Below are 18,665 nucleotides of genomic sequence, written 5' to 3' on the forward strand. Positions count from 1 at the left end.
GATTCTGCTGATACACTGTGTCCAAAAGTTTGTATACTCCTGCATATTGTCGCTGTCCAATGAAAAACAAGTATCTCCAAAATAGTAACTTTACAGGAGAAGGCAAAAACACTCTTACCTTTCAATGTAAGTCAATGTAAAGAGATTTTGTTCCAAGTGCTTTTAAAGCAGTTCTATTGGTCCATTCATCTTGAACTTTTTACACAATGTAAAGGACAGCTGGTTTGTTGAAATGATATGGAAAACTAAAAATGAACAAAAATGGAGATACATGGTTTTCATTGGACAGCGACAATATCCAATATTTTTCCGTTAATCAAGGATATTAATTGGGAGTTTTCCCCCTTTGGTGCAGAAACTGCCTCTACTAGTCTGGAAAGGCTTTACAGTAAATGTTGGAGGTCAGGTACTGATGTTGGGTGATTAGTTCTGGATCATACATGCTACTCCAACTCATCCTAAAGGTAGTGGATGGTGCTCCATCACTACAGAAAATGCAGTTCCACTGCTTGACAGCCTGATGATGAAAGGCTTTATACCCCTCTAGCTGACAGCTGGCATTGGGCATGGAGGCCTTGGGCTCATGTGCAGCTGCTCCAGACTCACATTCTTGTGGCAGTGCTTTTCTTTGGAGATTATACAAGCTGTGTGTGCATAACACCTGTGTCAACAATGGGTGCACCTTAAAGTACTGATTTCACTAATTAAAAGGAGTGTTTACAGACTTTTGGGCATATAGTGTAGGTGAAGGATAGTCAGACGGTATGTGTTTCTAGAGGGTTTGGTTTTTAGGAGCTTTATTTAAAGTAGCAGTGTGTAATATTCAGTGACATCTAGCAGTGAGTTTGCAGACTGCAACCAACTGAATACCCCTCCCTCACCCCTCCCTTTCCAAGTGTGTTGTACAACCTACAACGGCCATCAGATTGTCTGCTGTCGCCTGTCCTGATTTTGTCTGCTTCTTCATGTTTTTGCTTCTTTGACAACAAGGATTCCCCCTCCTTTGCTTTTTCTTGTGCTAAATAATACGTATGATCCCCCATTTGTCAAAATTTGGGTTCTCAAACACAAGATGGTTAGGACAGGCAGCCACTTCTATGTAAAGTGCAAAAAACACCCTCCAGGGCCAGTATTTCATTTGTCCATTCTGGCTTACTGTAGAAATATGGTGGTGCAACATGTTGGAAGATGACCTGCTTCCCAAGTAGATATGAAGGGCTCATTCTAAGCTATCGAAACCACAACAATTCATAGTTACAGGTGATTACACACTAACGAAAACATTATTTTGTATACTATATTGCATTTTCTGCTAACAGACACTCTAAACTAAATCTTACACATTGCACCTTTAAAGTTGCAGAATGCTGTTTAATTTTGTGAATGTGACATAAAAAAAATACCTTTTACTTTTCATTGCCCTTTTTGCTCATAAAGTTGGTGTAGTGCAGTGGGTAAGACCACTGCCTTCTACACAGCAGACTAGGATTCGAGTTCCCCACCTGGGCAAGCACAAAACACTACACCTTAGACTCCTAGTATTTGCCTTGATCTATACCATAATTAACTGTAAGTTGCTCTAGATAAGAGCATAGATAAGTCATGTATGTAAATGTAATCAGGGCCTCATAGTATTTCAATGGCTTTATCAGCTTTAAGCCTATACATTCTTCTCTATATGTTCTTCTCTTAACACTGCTTAACCTAATTATCAAAAAGTAACCCTGCTTGGTTAAAATGTCTCAACGTAGTCCAACAATATCCGGCAGAGAAACACAGAAGGTCATGTGGAGTCTTGTAACACCGTGTTAGTGCTGTTTTAAGAACACAGGGGCACTAATGAATTGATCTCGGAAGCGGACGTCGGACTTTGACACCAAAGTTTAAGAAACTGTCGGTTCAGGCAAAGCTAATGTAAGAGATGATTTGTTGTAAGCTGTGTTTAAAACCGCAAATGCTGGACCAAACCTCTACCACTTTACTTTTGTTTTAAAAAAGAAGAAGAAAGGAAAAACTGGCACTGTTTCATGACAGATTAAGTCATCATGCTGCTCTTAGCACGTATTTCTGCTCTTAGTGCATGTCCCTGCTGTTCGAGTTGTGTAAGGCTCCTTTCCTTGCCTGACAGCACTTACATTAGCTGCTATAACTACAGTATCTTATCAAACCATCCACCAGAAAAGCTTAAATTAGAAGCCAACAAGTTTCACTTTCACTTTCTTTAGTTCTCAGCATAAGGCAAACGTATCAGTGGGGTGCATGATTCTTTTAAGAAGCAACGTTAAACCGCCAGGCTGTTTAGATAACGAGGATGTGCATGTGATCCCAGTAGTATTTTTGTCATTCACTGCAGTCTTCAGTCTGCTTTCTTAAAAAGTCTTTACTCATAAGCAAGCCGGATAGAAGAAGCAGTACGTTTCCACATGAACCTTTCCAAATATAGCTCCAATCTCACCCCTACGCCCCCACAAAGTGTACAAATGTTGCCTGGCGGTTTCAGCCTGATCGCACATTACAATACTAAAACTAATTCTTGGCTCATATGACCACTAAGCCTCTAGGGGTGAGCTTTGAAAGCTCTCTTTAGCTTCTGTACAGCCAGCGAGGAGCATCACAAGCAATGATTCATCCTTCTTGAGTGGTGGCCAATTTTGGGCATCAAGTCCCGCTGCTGAAAATAGAGGGAAAAATTGTGGGAGGCTCTCACCCACGAGGAGCGTACCCAGTAAGGTCGCTTGTTCAAGGTGCTGTCCCTGACCAGCATATGGAAGCCCCTCTCTGTTCTCCTGGCCAGAGAGGAATGCAGAAACATGGCTGCTGTTCCTGATGCTTCTGTAAAAGCAGCTGTGTGTTATGAAGTTGTAACATTTCAGCAGAAATAGTGTAGTTTGCACTCTTAACAATAAACTGTCCAAAATGGTTCTTGACTTGGATGTACAGTTCTAGGAAAAGCTTTTAGTAGTATAGAACTCTTACATACGTTGTTTAATTTTTAAGAGTTCTTCATCTCATTTACAAAAATGGTTCTATGATGATTCCATTGGTTGTTGTGTTCCATAGCGGCCCCTGGCATAGGGCAACTTAGGCCTCTTGTCTACAGTTCTGAGCACAGAGTAACCGTTCTAGTGGCATTTACACATGGACGTGGAACGCTTACCAACTGTGCTCAGCGCAGTTTTCTCAGCACAGTTCAATAAGGTCAGATTTCTTATACAGTCACCAAATAAATGAAAGCAAGACATGATTTTCAATCCACCATTCAAGAAATGGCAAATCATCAAACTAGCAATAATTGCTATATGTTAAATGTCGATGCTAGGAAAGAGCAGCTGATTAGCTTTAGCTTAGCTAGCACAGTTCTTGCAACCAAACAGGTTCAGTTCTGACTAGCAGAACCCTGATGCAGGTTTAGATTATAATGACTCAAATCTGAGAGGCAAATTGGGGTGGTTGGTGTTGGAGGCACAGAGTTATCTAGTTATCTAGTGGCCTACAGATCTGAAGACCACAGTGCAGGTTTGATTTCATCTGGTCTGCTGTTACAAGTGTAGACAATAAGAACTATAGTCCTCATATCTGAGAGCAGCACAGTATGGCCCTGGGAGCCATTTAGCTCTACAGCGGAAAATAGGTGAGTAGCAATTGCCTTGATGTCAGCTTTCCAGGTGTGGCACCAGCAGTTATTAAACCGCGCTGCTTACCTCCACCTGCTCAGCAACAGCGCATGTTATAACAAGACGCAGGGCAAGTGGAGGTCATCGTCAAAGTTGTGAGAAAGCATGGCGTTTGCTGCAGGCAGTTCAGCTGTAGATAGCCGGGGAAACCATAAAGTGTTATAGTTCCAGCATTTTACAACTTATCTGAACCACTGGGGTACTTAAAGGGGAATTCTACATAATCACATCATTAAGATGTAAACAAAGTCATTCAGAGTGGTTTGATGGGAAATGCTGCGTTCTAGAGAAACAGAGTCAGTGTCGTTCGCAGTGGTGGTGATAGGAAGCAGAAGTCTGAAGAGTTTAATGCATCTGAAAGGTTCCTTACAGAAAGTTAGTACATGAATAGGTTACACATATGTTTTCTGATGTCTGATACAATTGTTCAATAGTTTAGAAGTATGGTTGTTGACCTAAAAACCATTATCATATATTATTATATATTTTACCATTATCAACATTACATATAAAAATTTAGAAGACACATGTAGGTTCACTGATTGTTTTGGATAGTAATAAAATGGCTGTATTTGTGTTATATCACTATCACTGTAAAGGATTGTAGAGAAGTTTCTCTACAATTAACCATTTCACCATTTCACATTGAACCACTCTAAGTTACTTTATTTAAACCTACGTAACTGACTTTTGCAGGAATTTGAAAAAAAATGGTGGCGTTCCCTTTTTTAATTTTTTAAAATACTTAGATTTCTTCTTGTTATTTGTAATCTGGGAAATGCGCAGCAGAGTGGAGGATGGGGGTGGGGAATTGGGGTGTGCTAAGTAAAATATTGCCTAGGTGAAACTGCTGGAAAGGAAATTTTTATGGTTCAGAAGACTTAAGATATAACTCAGATAAAAATGATAATGTTGATTCTCAGCAATAAACCTGAGAAGCCTCTTGGTCTTAAATGAGATATTGGTTGTGTTTCTCTTAGTTAAGCTGCAAAAAAACATGACTTATTATCTCTGCAAATCTTTATTAAGATCACTGCTAAAACTTGTGGAGACACCTATGAGATCATGAGGTCTTTTTCTCGGGAGAAACATCTTCAAGCAAAAGTCTCCTTTATCTTTCCTTCCAATCTCATTGCTGTGTGGGAAAAACTACAGAGATCTCTGTTTTGATTTTTCTTTCCTGTGGGGACTGTGGCCCTCCAGGACTAGAGCGGGACACTCCTGGATTCTGCCTTATCATGATGCAGTAAGAATTTATAGGCAGGGGAGTTGTACTTTATATGGACACTGTTGTGCAGGTGTAATTTAATTACAGAGCTGTCCCCCATTACACAGCCCCTCTCGACCACCATCACCTTTCCTTCTCTCTCTATGTCTCTCTCTCTCTGTTTGTCTCTCGCCCCTGGGCAGTGGCTGAAAGCCCCAGTGGATTGGGAGGTTCCACTTGATGGGCTGGGACTGGCTCAATCAGTGCACTCTAATGGAGGTAATGGCTGTTTGTCATCCTCCAACCCTCTCTGTGTTCTTCCTGCTGCTGTGCTCTAGCGCAACCAGGAATGCTGTGAGAGACAGCACGGGAGGGGCCGGCTGGGTAGAGAGAGAGAGAGAGAGAGAGAGAGAGAGAGAGAGAGAAAGAGAGCGGCTGAGTGAAGATACATAGGAGCAACTCACTGGAGCAATCGTTTCCTCTCCTTCCAGACATGGAGCATGCCTGTGAGTGCTTATTTCATTCTTCAACTCTGCATGTGTGTTAGTATGTGTGTGTACATACTGTGTGGTGTACTTACCAAAGTTTCTTGCCCAGTATCTGCACTGATGGACTCCTGTGGCAAAGTAAAGATTAGTAACAGTATCAGTGTCATGTGTGATGTAGCTGACCTGTAGTTATATATAGGTTCTTAGCTGATTTGTACGGTCCTGCATGGTTCAGGACTGTCTTGGGGGCTTTTCATGATCCGCTTACATGCTGCGAATCCATCTAGCATTATGTTTTATCACTGAATAAACAGAGCAGCAGTGCTGTTTTACAGTCGTGCTATATTTGGTCCATGTCTTATGATGCGGTCAACTGGGGTCGCTCTAGTTCTGTGAATGGCACGATATTACAAAGTTCCCATTATATGATGTCTTTAATGCTTAAGCAAAGCTGTTCTGCATGTAGGAGGAAACTATAAAGTGTGTAATCTCTGTGACATGCAGTCAGTGAAGAGCTGAAACTCTGCAGCTTGCTGAGAGTACAGTGCTGGCCACATTCAGTGTGGGTATTGAAATCTTTGGTGTCATGATTACTAAAATATAGTAGAAGTTCTTCTGGCTCTGACTGAAAACTGATCTATTTTTGTGTGCATTCTCATGCTGATTGGTTTGTTCATTGGTCTATTTTATGAGCATTTCATTCCTCGAAGATGAAACTGCATGGATAGGGTAAGCTAAGCAAGTTTTTGGGAATCTGACTTCAGGCTGTTTTGCAATGCAAATCAAGTGATTTGTAAAATCCTAAACAGGTTTTTGCCATTTGCATTCCCATCAAGTATGCCATTTTATCACGCCATGTAAGACAGACAGACAGACAGTTCACACAACACAGAATGTGTTAAAAAATATGCACATTTAAAGTTCTATACATGTATATTAAATAAATAGCAACACTCTCTATATATCTATCTATATCATCTGCTCATGAAAGCAATGTATAATCATCGCCATAAACATATGAATAAGCTGTAACCCGGTTACTTAAGGAAGTGTAGAACGTTCTTATTCTGATACAGTTTTACATGATTTTTTTTTTAAAGTACATTTTAGGCCCAATCCTTATTATATCTCACTCATCAGGAACTAGATATGTAACTATTTAGTACAATAACTTTCTGTGAAGAACCTTTTGGATGCTTTAAACTCTTTCTAATTCTTCCTAATCACCCCCACTGTGAACAATTATCTAGAACAGAGCATTTTACATCAAACCACTCTATGAATGACTTTGTTAATGTTAATGACCAAATTATACAGAAATTTGGAAAAATCAGTGGAATTACCCATTAAAGGTTCATCCCATGTTTAATCCATGCTTTATGTCAGGACATTCCCAGCAGTGTGGACTACCTACTAGTCCATATTTTGTTCTGCTGCCGCTCCTGACCCACCTGGGCCTGGTAATCAGTGCTCAGCAGCCCCTCATTATCTGGCTCCATCGTGTTGGGAATGGGAATAGAAATCCGTGCGCTGCGAGGGCTGGAACAGCAACCTCTGCTTTATATGATGTCTCTTCCATTCTTTCTCATTTCAGTCATGCCATTATATGAAGCCTAGACTGTCAGTTATGTAAAAGAAATTATAGTCCGTTACACAAAAGGATTGTATGGTATATTAAGCATAAGAAGAATATGACTACTTCAAACATCGGTGCTTGTTTCTCACCTTTTCATGTAAGCTCAGACCTCAGACATGCTAATGTGAAAGAGGCCAGTTCCATGCATAAGGCCTATTCATGTATTCATTGCTTACTGCAACATAAGTTGTTTGTTAGTTAAATATCACATGTATGGAATATAGCATTTAAGTACCACCACAGGAAGCTCAATTAACAGCTAGCAGTCACTTCAAGCTGCACACAGAACCACAAACAGCTGGCCAAAGGTGACATGACCATACCCTGTGACATCTAATTGCACTATATAATACTGACACTGACAACATTAAAGACAATGAGCATCCAATAAGCTCTCCATGTGTACATGTAGAATACCATGCACCATGTCTCACTTTCATTACAGTGATATTACTCTCGTATTATCTAACAAAAAAAATGACGTGATGCACTTTGTTTTTATATTGCTGCAGTGATGCAACTTGAATCGTTGCCATAAATTTAGCGCTGCTGTTAGAACGCTGCTGTAGTCTCAACTCTGTCTTTGTCCAATACTGCTGCTGTACTTGTATTGCTGGATATTTGGCACTACTGTTACTATGCTGTTGTACTATCAGTTTTGAATTTGTCACTTGGCTGAGGCATATTCTTCCCACAGTGATAGAGTGTATTAGATATGAGCAAAACATATTTTGCAGAGTGACCTACAGAGAGCAGCAGTTTAAAATGACAGCTTTCATGGCAGGCCTGGGAACCTTCACCGAGAATCCTACTGTCTCACACTCACTCCGAGACCCTGTATTTACAATGATTCTCACTGTCGGGGTGCAATGCCCCACCCCCCTGAAGAAGTATATATATATATATAAATAGTTTAATTAAGACCGACAGCTGGGATAAAACATCATGCCACACCATTGTCTTGCGTCATTAGATCAGATTCCAGAGTGGAACATCTCTGCAGAATCCATCATCCACAGGGAATGAAGCATGTCACCTAAACTCCATTAGTCTGTAAAGGCCTTGTTGCATGTCCCCACTGGCATTGGACTGCCATGTTCTCAGTACGTTTTTTTTTGTTGTAGGTCTGCTGTAGGTGCCTCTTGCTAGCTGATGGCATCATTAGCTTCCGTTTTCCCGCACTCTGAAACCTAATGCTCTCCCTGTGATGCGCTATTATTAAATGTCCTAGATTTCCAAATAAGAGCCATCCTGGCCGGGGGAAAAAACACTTACAGGCAGGATGTCAAATATTGATTGACAAGGTTTGCAGTACCTTGTTGTGCCCCAGTGGTGAGTAAAAGGCCCAACAGTAGCCAGAGTCATAGCAGATTTGTAAAACCATTTACAAACTGTCTACCGTCCAGCACTGTTGCTGACCTAAGCGAACTGAAGATTCTCAGCATCATTTGTAATGCCCTGCTTATTTCATTTGCAGTCCATATGTAATTGAAATGTGATACATTTTTATTGTTTTGAGTCTGTACTATAGCATGCCCATTTTTAAATGTACCCGTGCCTACGAGGTTTAAGTGCATAATTTGCATTCTCTTCATTTGATAATTTGATAAGTTGAGATCTATAGTCTAAATATATATAATCATCTATAATTAGATGACTTGATCTATACTGACTAAATCATATTGGGTGATATCATATAGTAATCAAAGCCCTGTAATGCAGCTATTTTCACTCTCTCCTTGGCCATTTTACTTCTAGTTTCGTCTCCACTAGTGAAGTGCATCCTCAGCGGGGTTCTGATAGGGTGAATGAATTCCACTTATTGAAAAACTTAAAAACTGCTGCAACATTGTGTTTTGAATCATTGCCCTGATTAGACATTTGCTCATATTCGGTAGTAAGGTATACCGCAATATTCAACATATGCGATATTGTATTTGTGAACACGTTGCAATACAGTCACTGCATTTTAGACAAGTTGCTGTTGCACCAGAGCTTTTTGAGATATGCTGTCACATTGTAATCCTGTGCTTTGTCTGATGTTTGTACAGCTGTTTTACTGTGTTACTGGTCTGAGCACATTCACAGCTCATGGTATCAGTTGCAGTGCTATCCTTACAGACTCAGTGTGCTACCTATAGTACAAAGGGTCTACCAACCTACCCAAAAAGAAAAAAAAAATCTAGAGGAAAACGAGAACATGATGCCCATTAAGACTATAAAAAATGAATGACTGCTGTGACTTTGTACAAAGAGCCATCAGGGAAGTATTTTTCATATCCAACATGTATAATCATCAACATGTTATTACTATTAAACAGTAACATTCAGAACATTACATGTATGCACATGTATTATACATAAGACTTTTTTTAATGTGAATACAATATCTTAAGCTGTGACAAAAGGTTAGGTTGTTTTCACAATATCACATTTCTTTTGTATTGCCGCATGCCTAGTACTGATGTGACATGAAGGGCTGTCCACTGAATTTAGAGGGACTTGCTTGGATCTGGATTGGATAAAATACCTTTGTTCACTTCAGAAAAGTGTTCCTTTTCTCCACTCTTTCTTCATTCCATCATTCTGGCAGAGGTTCATCTCATCTGTCCCAAAGATGTTGTTTCAAAGCTCTTAACAGGCCTTTTCTCTTTTAGAAACCTGCATTTCTATTCTTGAGGCTTAGAAGTGCTTTGCATCTTGTAATGAACCCTGTAAAGTCACAGCATTGTCTTTGACATATCTACGCCTTGAGGTTTAATCTTGGAGAGTGTTGTTTATCTGCATGGTTGAAACTGTTCTTCAGTGCACTGCTGTGGTCTTCTGGGCTGTGATAGATTGCTTGCTATCTCTCCAGAGCGTTCTTGCTTCTAAACAGTGTACCATACAGTTGATGCTAACATTATTCTGGCATGTTTCTTGGACACAGTAAGCCTCGTTTTGTACTAAACTGCAGTGCCAACGGTGAGTCATCACTGAAAATCTGGGTCTGGAAACGGACCCAGCGGCTAATGTTTTGTCTGTCTCTGATTGATTTATTCTAATTAGCAGCCTCATGATGGCCTCCTTTACTGGCATTGGCAATTCTTTGGTGTTTGAGTTGAAAGACAACTGCAACAGTTGTTAAACGATTAGGAGAAAATATGTAATAATGATTTTTCTTATCAATACTGTGACTGTGATTTAAATTGCGATTGTTTTCTATAAAATTAGGGTTCAGGCCTGTAATTTTGCCCAAGAAGACAAACATATTCATATTTTTTGGCTTGAATGCTGAATGTAGTGTGCTAGACTGCCAGTTAGTTGTGGTTGTGATGTCATGTACACAGCACATGGGTGTTTGGTTGCTTCTGATTGGTTTAATTCATCTACAGTCAGTTCACAAGCTCTGTGTGTTATAAGGTTAAATTTCTCCACTTAAAACTTAAAACAAGATTGTTGATAATGTAGGCTACAATTAAAACTGCATCTCTTATGGTTTGAAAATTGTGCTTTTTCAAATTGCAATTTCAATATAAAAATGGTTAATCTTTCAGCCTTAGTTGCATATGCAGCATCAAGAATCAACTCCAGACTTACTGTTAGTTCTCTTGTTCATAAACTAATGCAAGAATGCACAACTGGCAAGAAACAACAAACAGAAGGTCTATATATGATGATAGAAATCAGACATCCAGAGGGTTTTGTGCATCTAAAAACTAAAGCTTTTACATGGAACTTATACAAATCTGATGCCTGACACACTGTTTTATGATAGTTTTGGTGTTATATGTATTTTTAAATGTATTCATGGTGGAGAGATAAACACAGGGTATTGTGAGGCAACATAGTCCCCCCAAAAAATGTATTTTTTCAAATTTACTACTACTTTTACATCATCAACATAGATGATAAAAACTTACATGTACGAAGACACATGCAGGTTCACTGATCATTATGGAAAGCAAATAAAACAGCTAAATTTGTATTGTAGATATTATGACTCCTGGTTCTCATCACCACCACCTCTGCAATGCACTGTTTTATATTTGGCAGACGCTCTTATCCAGAGTGACTGACAACCTAAAACATGTTACTTAGGCAGGCAAATGTAAAATTAGGAGTCTTGCCCAAAGCCTCTTGTTTGTGTAGTGTGGTGTGCTTGCCCTGGTGGGGAAATTGGTCCACTTCCACACAGAGGGAGGTGATGTTTCCCACTACGCTACACCAACCATTTCATATTTGGAATAGTGGAATTCCTCTTGAAGTATTAGAGAGAGCTTTCAAAGTGACACACACTTTCCCATAGTGACCTTTAAACCGTGATGTTTCTTGGTCCGTCCCATCCATGGTTATCCTTTTGCATACGCCAGTGGGAAACAAAAATCTATATTTTCCAACACTTCAGAGCTTTATCCCAGGACTTGTAGTTAATGAATAAATCATCTGAGGAGAGGAAAGAACTAAAGAGCACCACTTAAACAATAATTACCCGATATTTTGTGCTGAGATTGCCAGTTAATATTTAATGACCCCCTTCCCCGCCTTTGTCAGTGCTGTTGTATTTATATTTATTGGGCAGCCCCACGCCATGCACTTTTAGGAGATTGCGCGCTTCACAGACGTCAGGGTCATCATTTTGATTGGCACTGTCTCTAGGCTGAGTCAGTGACTGCTGTGAGCAGAGTTTACAGCATACTAATGCTTCTATCAAGCACTTTCCTCCACTGCAGCTAGCGTCGGCTCTCATTATGGGAAGTAGCTTATCTAGATTGAAACAGCCGTACTCCAGAGCAAATGGATAGATTTTTTTCAGCCTCGCTCACTCAAGACTCCTATCTCTCGGGACATTTAACCACTCTGGAATTCTGACTAAGTCATTTCTGAACCCAGATGGAGGAACTACATGGTATGTGGACAAACATGCACAATATTGAATCAATTTAATGTGAAACTGAAAACTTATATGCGAAACATGATATGAGGGATGGTTGGTATGTGCAGAAGTGGTTTTTCTTCTCAGTTCAGACTTGAAAGTGCTTTGCTGAAGGTAAAGAATGATTGAGTATGTTAGTTGGTTGGTCATTTATTCTGCTTTTGTAATGTTTAAAGACAAAGACATCTGAGAAATTTGCACGAAGAAAGTAACCTGATGGCCAAAAGATGGCAGTGTTTTCTTCAAACTGGCTCAGAGTTGGAGGAGGTGCTTTGTGCGTTAGTGACTCACCAAAAAACTCTCTATAAATGAGCCGTATCAGGAATACATTATAGGATGCTATGAGTCAGCGCTCTGCTGAGCATGTAAGGGCAGTTTGTGCTCTTTTCCAAAGCATATGGTACTATCCAGACTGCTTGTGAACACTGTCAGAAACTGTCTGCTGTTGAAATAATTAGACCAAACAGTAAGGTCAATTTATTCTGTATCCTAAAAGGGCTTAAAGGATGAGATCATTTCCAGCTTATGGTGTGATTACAATGTATGTACAATGTGTCATACCATGTAACCTGTATCTAGGTGCTCTCTTTGATTACCTCTACTGTTGTTACATCATTGTTTGTTAAGGCTGGGGTTGATTAGCTGCTACAAAATTGTGTTCTTTCAGTGTAAATATTAGTGGAGCTTGATGAGGATATTATCTGACACTTGGACAGTGTACTGTTTCCCCTGTTTGCTACTGGGTAGTGTGTGTGTTGTGTATATGCAGGAAGTTTCGTCAGGGCACACATGGTTCTCTATTAAGCTTTGTCAGGGTGTTCGCTGATCAGAAACAGGCAGGGCATGATATCAGCCTGACGTACAGCTACAGTCATCCTCTGAACACTGAGGGCACCAGATGCTGACCTTGGGGGAGGTGCTGTTTAAAGCACTAGCCAGGAGAACTGCTGAACAAGTGCTATGTCCTCCTCATGACTAGAACTGAGTTTCTATGCATGGACTGAGTTTGACAGCATGGTAAAAGCCCACACTGAACATTTTAGTGGATGCTGACAGACTCTGTTACTGGAGTACCAAAAAAGTGACGGAAAAACAGAGTAGAATGAAACACAATATGTCAGTTTTCCCTTCCACTTTCCCTTGGTTTGTTTCTTGTTTTTGCTACCAAATGTGGTCCGTAAGTACCAAAGGTGTAGAACCAACATAAGAGGAACTTTTCACCCTCAACCATTTTCATTCACAGACCAGCATTTGTCTCAAACACCACTGATGAGAAACCACTTGGTGGCTGACATGTCATCCTCCACCTTGTGTGTGATTTTTTCTAAGCATGATTGTAAGTTTGATGGCCCTGTTAAACAAATCTTATGTTCTTGATCAGGGTGTTTAGACAGCCGTTGTAGTTGGGGCAGTACTGCGAAAGCGATGAAAATGCTCAGGAAGAAGGGAAGGGGTGGGGTGCAGAAGCTTGATGAGAACTCACAGCAGAACGTCATGTAAAACAATGCCTTCCATCTCCAGAGCAGGCTCATTTCCGTAAGCCTTCCTGCCTGGATCCCACCCACCACTTCACCGCTGAGGGAAAGGGGAACCGAAGGCAGCGGGGCTTTTGGCCTCTTCTGCAGGAAACACACACAACAAGCACAATCCAGACACCAGCACTAAAGATCATGGCAGCTCTGACATCAAGTGTTTGACTGCAGTGAAACCTGCCAGCTCACAGCGGAGGAAACAAAACAGCAGACATTGTTCTCATTGATCTCAAAGGGTCAGCGGAAAAGGACTCTGTTCGTATTTGCTTTGACTTGATCTATTTGCACTAAATGGCAGATATATACTTTGATTTTTAACAATGTCACCTCTTTAAGGGACTATCAAATAAAAATTATTTTTTATCAAATGTGCTGAAGTGAATGGCTGTAAACAAAGAGAAATTAACAGTGTTTTTAGAGAAGTAATGTTTAGTTGCTACTTCAAGCCAGCCATAGTCTGCTCTTTTTTTGTCCCTTGGGTTTCTCTCGCCATTTCATAATATGGAGCTTCTAAGGAGCTGCAGTTTACAAAAAAAAAGGTAATGGCATTGCATTCCTTCGCAATGGTTTTGTGTTCCCTTGCAATGATTTTACATTCCCTCACGATAATTTTGCATTCCCTCACAATAGTTTTGTGTTCCCTTGCAATAATTTTGCATTCCCTCACAATAATTTTGTGTTCCCTGGCAATAATTTTACATTCCCTCACAATAATTTTACATTCCCTCACAATAATTTTGCATTCCCTCACAATAATTTTGTGTTCCCTGGCAATAATTTTACATTCCCTCACAATAATTTTACATTCCCTCACAATAATTTTGCATTCCTTCACAGTAATTTTGTGTTCCCTGGCAATAATTTTACATTCCCTCACAATAATTTTGCATTCCCTCACAATAATTTTGTGTTCCCTGGCAATAATTTTACATTCCCTCACAATAATTTTGCATTCCCTCACAATAATTTTGTGTTCCCTGGCAATAATTTTGCATTCCCTCACAATAATTTTGCATTCCCTCACAATAATTTTGTGTTCCCTGGCAATAATTTTACATTCCCTCACAATAATTTTACATTCCCTCGCAATAATTTTGCATTCCCTCGCAATAATTTTGCATTCCCTCGCAATAATTTTGCATTCTCTCCCTGCTGAAAAAAGACTATTAAAACCATTAGGGTTAAAATATGATGGTTTTGCTTTCTAATGGGAACTGACTTAATGGTTACCATTAGAGACCACTAGCTTCCTGTAGGAACGCCTTTAGATCCCTTTGGGAAACCATCAAATGCATCTATAATCAGTCTCAGAATACCTGTTAAACCATTAGACTCTACACCACATGTGTCAGGCTCCAGTCCTCACGGGCCAAAACACTGCAGAGTTCAGCACATCAACACCGCCTCATTAAACACACCTGATTCAGCTCATCAGCTGATTAGTATGGCCTTCAATAACTGAGTTCAGAGAGTCAACCGCTGATCTCCGCAGCACTTTGGCCCGGAAGGTCCCCAGTTTGACATGCCTGCTTTATACTGTGATATCAACCCCTTAGGAAAACGCTAAATACAATTAGTGGCTACTGGACACCACCAGAAACTTTTAATGGTTTCTAAGTCTTTTTTCAGCTGGGCTCGCAATGATTTTGCATGCTCTTGCAAATACAACGGATTTTGCAAGGGAGCGCAGTATTGTTGCAATTTTTTCGCAATGGCACTTAGGGGCTCAGTATAACACCGGTTTAATCTCAATATAGAAACTGAAACACTGTTTCAGACTACTTCTGTGTTATGAAGATGAATGTAGGGCAGAAACAAGCTCAAAGCTAACGGGCGTCTCTTTGGGTTGAGGGGCTGCAGAAAGGAGGAGCCAGGCAACTTCCTCCCTGTGACCTCTCACAGCCTGCGTGCAGTGTGTAGAAAGGAATGACAGGCATTTCGGTATGAAGAAGTCCGGCTAGAGCGTTTCTTACGAGCCTGCGAAGCGTGGAGAAGCCTCGCCTGAACTGAAATGTACGGACTTTGTGGCCAGAGTTGTCGGGGGAGTGGACGGCTTTTAGCTTAGTCGGCGGACAGTCATGGGCCAGACATCAGTCTCCAGCTCGACTCAGAGAACGAGCGGTGAGTCTCCTCAGGCAACTTTCATTTGCCTCGAGTCTAGCATTCACACCGCTAGCACCATGGCTAGTTTGGTATAACTGTAAAAAGGAGGACGAATCCCGTTTGAAAGTTGTTCAGGGGGTGAATAAGTTGCTAAAAAATGCTTCTGCCTCCTTCACAATGTTCTTCAAGAAGACGCCCTCAGTGTTCATTTATTTATTTATTTATTGTTTTTGGTGGACCGTTGGAGCAAGTAGAGTAGCTTTACTGAACCGTTTAGCTTGAACATTTGTAAGCTGTAAAGAGACTTTTATGAGAACTAAAGAGGTAAACATGAAAGTCTGTGACAGGAATTTAGCTAATGCCGTGTTTCCTTTGCTGTTCTTGTGTCAGTGTGAGTAATAATGTAGCCTAAATGCTCCTTCACATTATGTTTACTACCAGTGCTGCATGTGATGTGAGGTGATTTTTCCATTCATAAGCTTGTCACTGACTTGAGGAGTTTAGGAGAACTTAAGTGCTTACCCAGGCCTACTTAATCCAACCCCCCCCGCCCCCCCCCACAAAAGCTTTCATTTTCTGGATGTGTCCGGTATGATCAGCTCAAACTGACCAGATGTTGTGACAATGTAAACTAGGCTTTAGGCGAAGATCGTAAGCTGATAAAGCAAAGACGTGCTATTGAGTGATATTGATTATGTCCAGAAATGAGTTCTCCTTGTGTCACTTTAACAGGATATTGTCCTGGCATTCTTATCACTTTATTGGAAGGGGTCATCACTGTCAATTATAAGCATTACTGCTTCTTTCCGGTCACTAATTGAACAAAGTGACCACTGAAGTGGCTCCGTTGTTTCCAGTAAGTCTTTACTGGGAATTGAAACTGTGTGATTAGAAGATGGAACTGCAGTTAAAGATTTTGAAAAAACCAACCCAAAAAAAAAAACACTTCCTTTGTCTTTGCTGTGGCCTCAAACAGTGTGTTTTACAGCCAGTGTTGAAGTTTACTGTCACTAAACTAGAGCACACGCTCAGAGAGAGAAAGCTCATCATACACAGAGCACTAAAGAGTCTGTAGAATTTCGCCTTACAAGGGCTTCCCAGAGGACGAGTCGTAAACGTCTTGTTTAAATGTATGACACGCATGCATTGTATTGTTAAGCTGATGTTCAAATGACACCTAACCCAAAGTTTCTTTTCAGAAATCACTCCCGCCCCTCACCTCTCCCCACAGCCGCTCGCTCACTCTATTTTTAGCCAATGAGGCAAGCCAATAGTATGACTAATCTAATAAGAAACATGTTGCCATGAGTGCTGATACGAACGACAGGCTAAAAAATCCTTCAGCTGAGATCTTCCAGTCTTGTGTCTCGCTGTTGTATTTCTACTGTATTTTTCTGTTACTTTTTTTGCAGATGGTCATTATGAAATTGGCATATTCTCTTTATAATAAGCATTTCCACAGAAATCTCTCATCTGAAAGTATCTGTTTCAACAGAATGAAAACTCATGGTTGAATAGCTTGACTAAACCATTTCCTTAGTTCATGCATTTGTCATGGGCCACAACGATGTAGCACTGTGGGAATGGAATAACAAACATGAACTTGGTCTTTTACGTCTGGGCATGACATCGGATTGGTTTTATTTGTAGAGATGCAGAAGTATAGCACCAGTTTCATTTAGTGTCAACCATAATTATCCAGCTGTGCCCCTTGAGATGAGTGATATTTGCCCAGTGCTGACCCAGTGAGCAACCTGTGTTTCAAATGGACTTGACCTTCTGAGAACTGCCTCCAGGGATGAACTGCATCAATCTGAGAGTTTAACGGATTCTATTAATAATCCTTTCAGAAGCTGACTGCCTGTTAACAGACGAATGAAATCATGGGTCAGTAACACCGTAGAGAGAGGTAGTCAGGCACAGTATGGACATAAAATGTGACGATAAAGCTGTCAGATATCACAATGATATGAGAAGCAATAAATTATTTTTAGAATAGTGTGCCTCTTGATTAGATGTGATGCAAGTACAGACTTTGTTTAAACAGAAATCTAATTAACTCACCATTCACCATTGTGCAATATAGAAAGAAAAGATATACTAACAAATACTTACATCAGAACTGCATCCACTTCTTTGTGCACTGAAAGGCTGAGAAGTGGTCAGCATCTCCACAGCCTTTTCTATAAACGCTACAGAACAAATCTGTTCTGTCATTGCAGCTCTTAGGAATGAGTTTATTGTGAAAACTCACATCACGATAGTGATAATCTGATTTATCACGCAGCAATAGAAGGAACGTTATGGCATTCTTAAGCCACTAATGGTCACTAATGAACTCTCTTACTATGGTGTGACTGCTAGGCTTTGTGTTTGAGCCTATGTCATAGATATGTAAGGAATATCCATAGTCACATCCTGTGGATAGCATCATTCAGATGATGGGCAGCTGGGTGGGTGATATGATGATGTCAGTGTGTCCAAATATATGTTTTCTTAAATTAGAGATGGCACAATGCTGCTTTTTTCTGATACCGATACTAATATTGAAACCTTGAGTGATGGCCGATACCTATTCAATATGTTTTCTTGAAAAAACTGCTTGGCTTTAAAATGATCTATATTTTAATTGATTCATTTCACTTAAGATGAGCATATCAAAGCAGGCTATCATGCTCAGACTACTTTACTACCTCACAGGAAGAACTACACAGCTAACAACGTCATATCACACAAAGTGAGAGTGTGATATACCCATTCTAGCATTTTCTGGTTACATTGGTACGATACAGATATGCCATCTCTATGAAGCAGTGAACATTTGTTTAAAAAACTGTAGAGTTTTTATAGCATTTTCTAAATGTAACACAACTAATGAAACCACAGAAAAATGAATTATCGTGATATGTATTGTGTACCATGATGGAATCTTACTGTCATGCTACCTATGCCTGTGTGGAATGTTGGCATGAGGAAGAGGTTTAGATAAAGATGGTAGATACCCCAGGTTCAGCATTGTTGGCAATGATATGATGAAGGCAATGATATGCAAATCATGTAAACCTTATATTTAATTAAAAAAAATTCAATACAACTTATCAACTGTTAAC

General features: G+C 40.2%; 1 protein-coding gene across 9 annotated transcripts in view; it reads left to right on the plus strand.

Annotated features, from left to right (window-relative positions):
- Positions 1-18,665, plus strand: part of phactr2 (phosphatase and actin regulator 2) — a 55,507-nt gene that overhangs the window by 13,126 nt on the left and 23,716 nt on the right. The window contains exon 1 of one of the 9 annotated variants that reach the window (XM_036574417.1): positions 5,268-5,387. The exons of 5 other annotated variants lie outside the window; for them this stretch is intronic. In XM_036574417.1, coding sequence (XP_036430310.1) covers positions 5,375-5,387 — 13 coding nt within the window. In that variant the 5' untranslated portion in view covers positions 5,268-5,374. Of the gene's footprint in view, positions 1-5,267; positions 5,388-11,599; positions 11,894-15,262; positions 15,574-18,665 lie in introns of those variants that run through there. 3 more of the 9 variants (XM_036574416.1, XM_036574413.1, XM_036574415.1) reach the window with 3 other exon arrangements.

Source organism: Colossoma macropomum, unplaced genomic scaffold (assembly GCF_904425465.1).
Source record: "Colossoma macropomum unplaced genomic scaffold, Colossoma_macropomum, whole genome shotgun sequence".
Taxonomy (NCBI): Eukaryota; Metazoa; Chordata; class Actinopteri; order Characiformes; family Serrasalmidae; genus Colossoma; species Colossoma macropomum.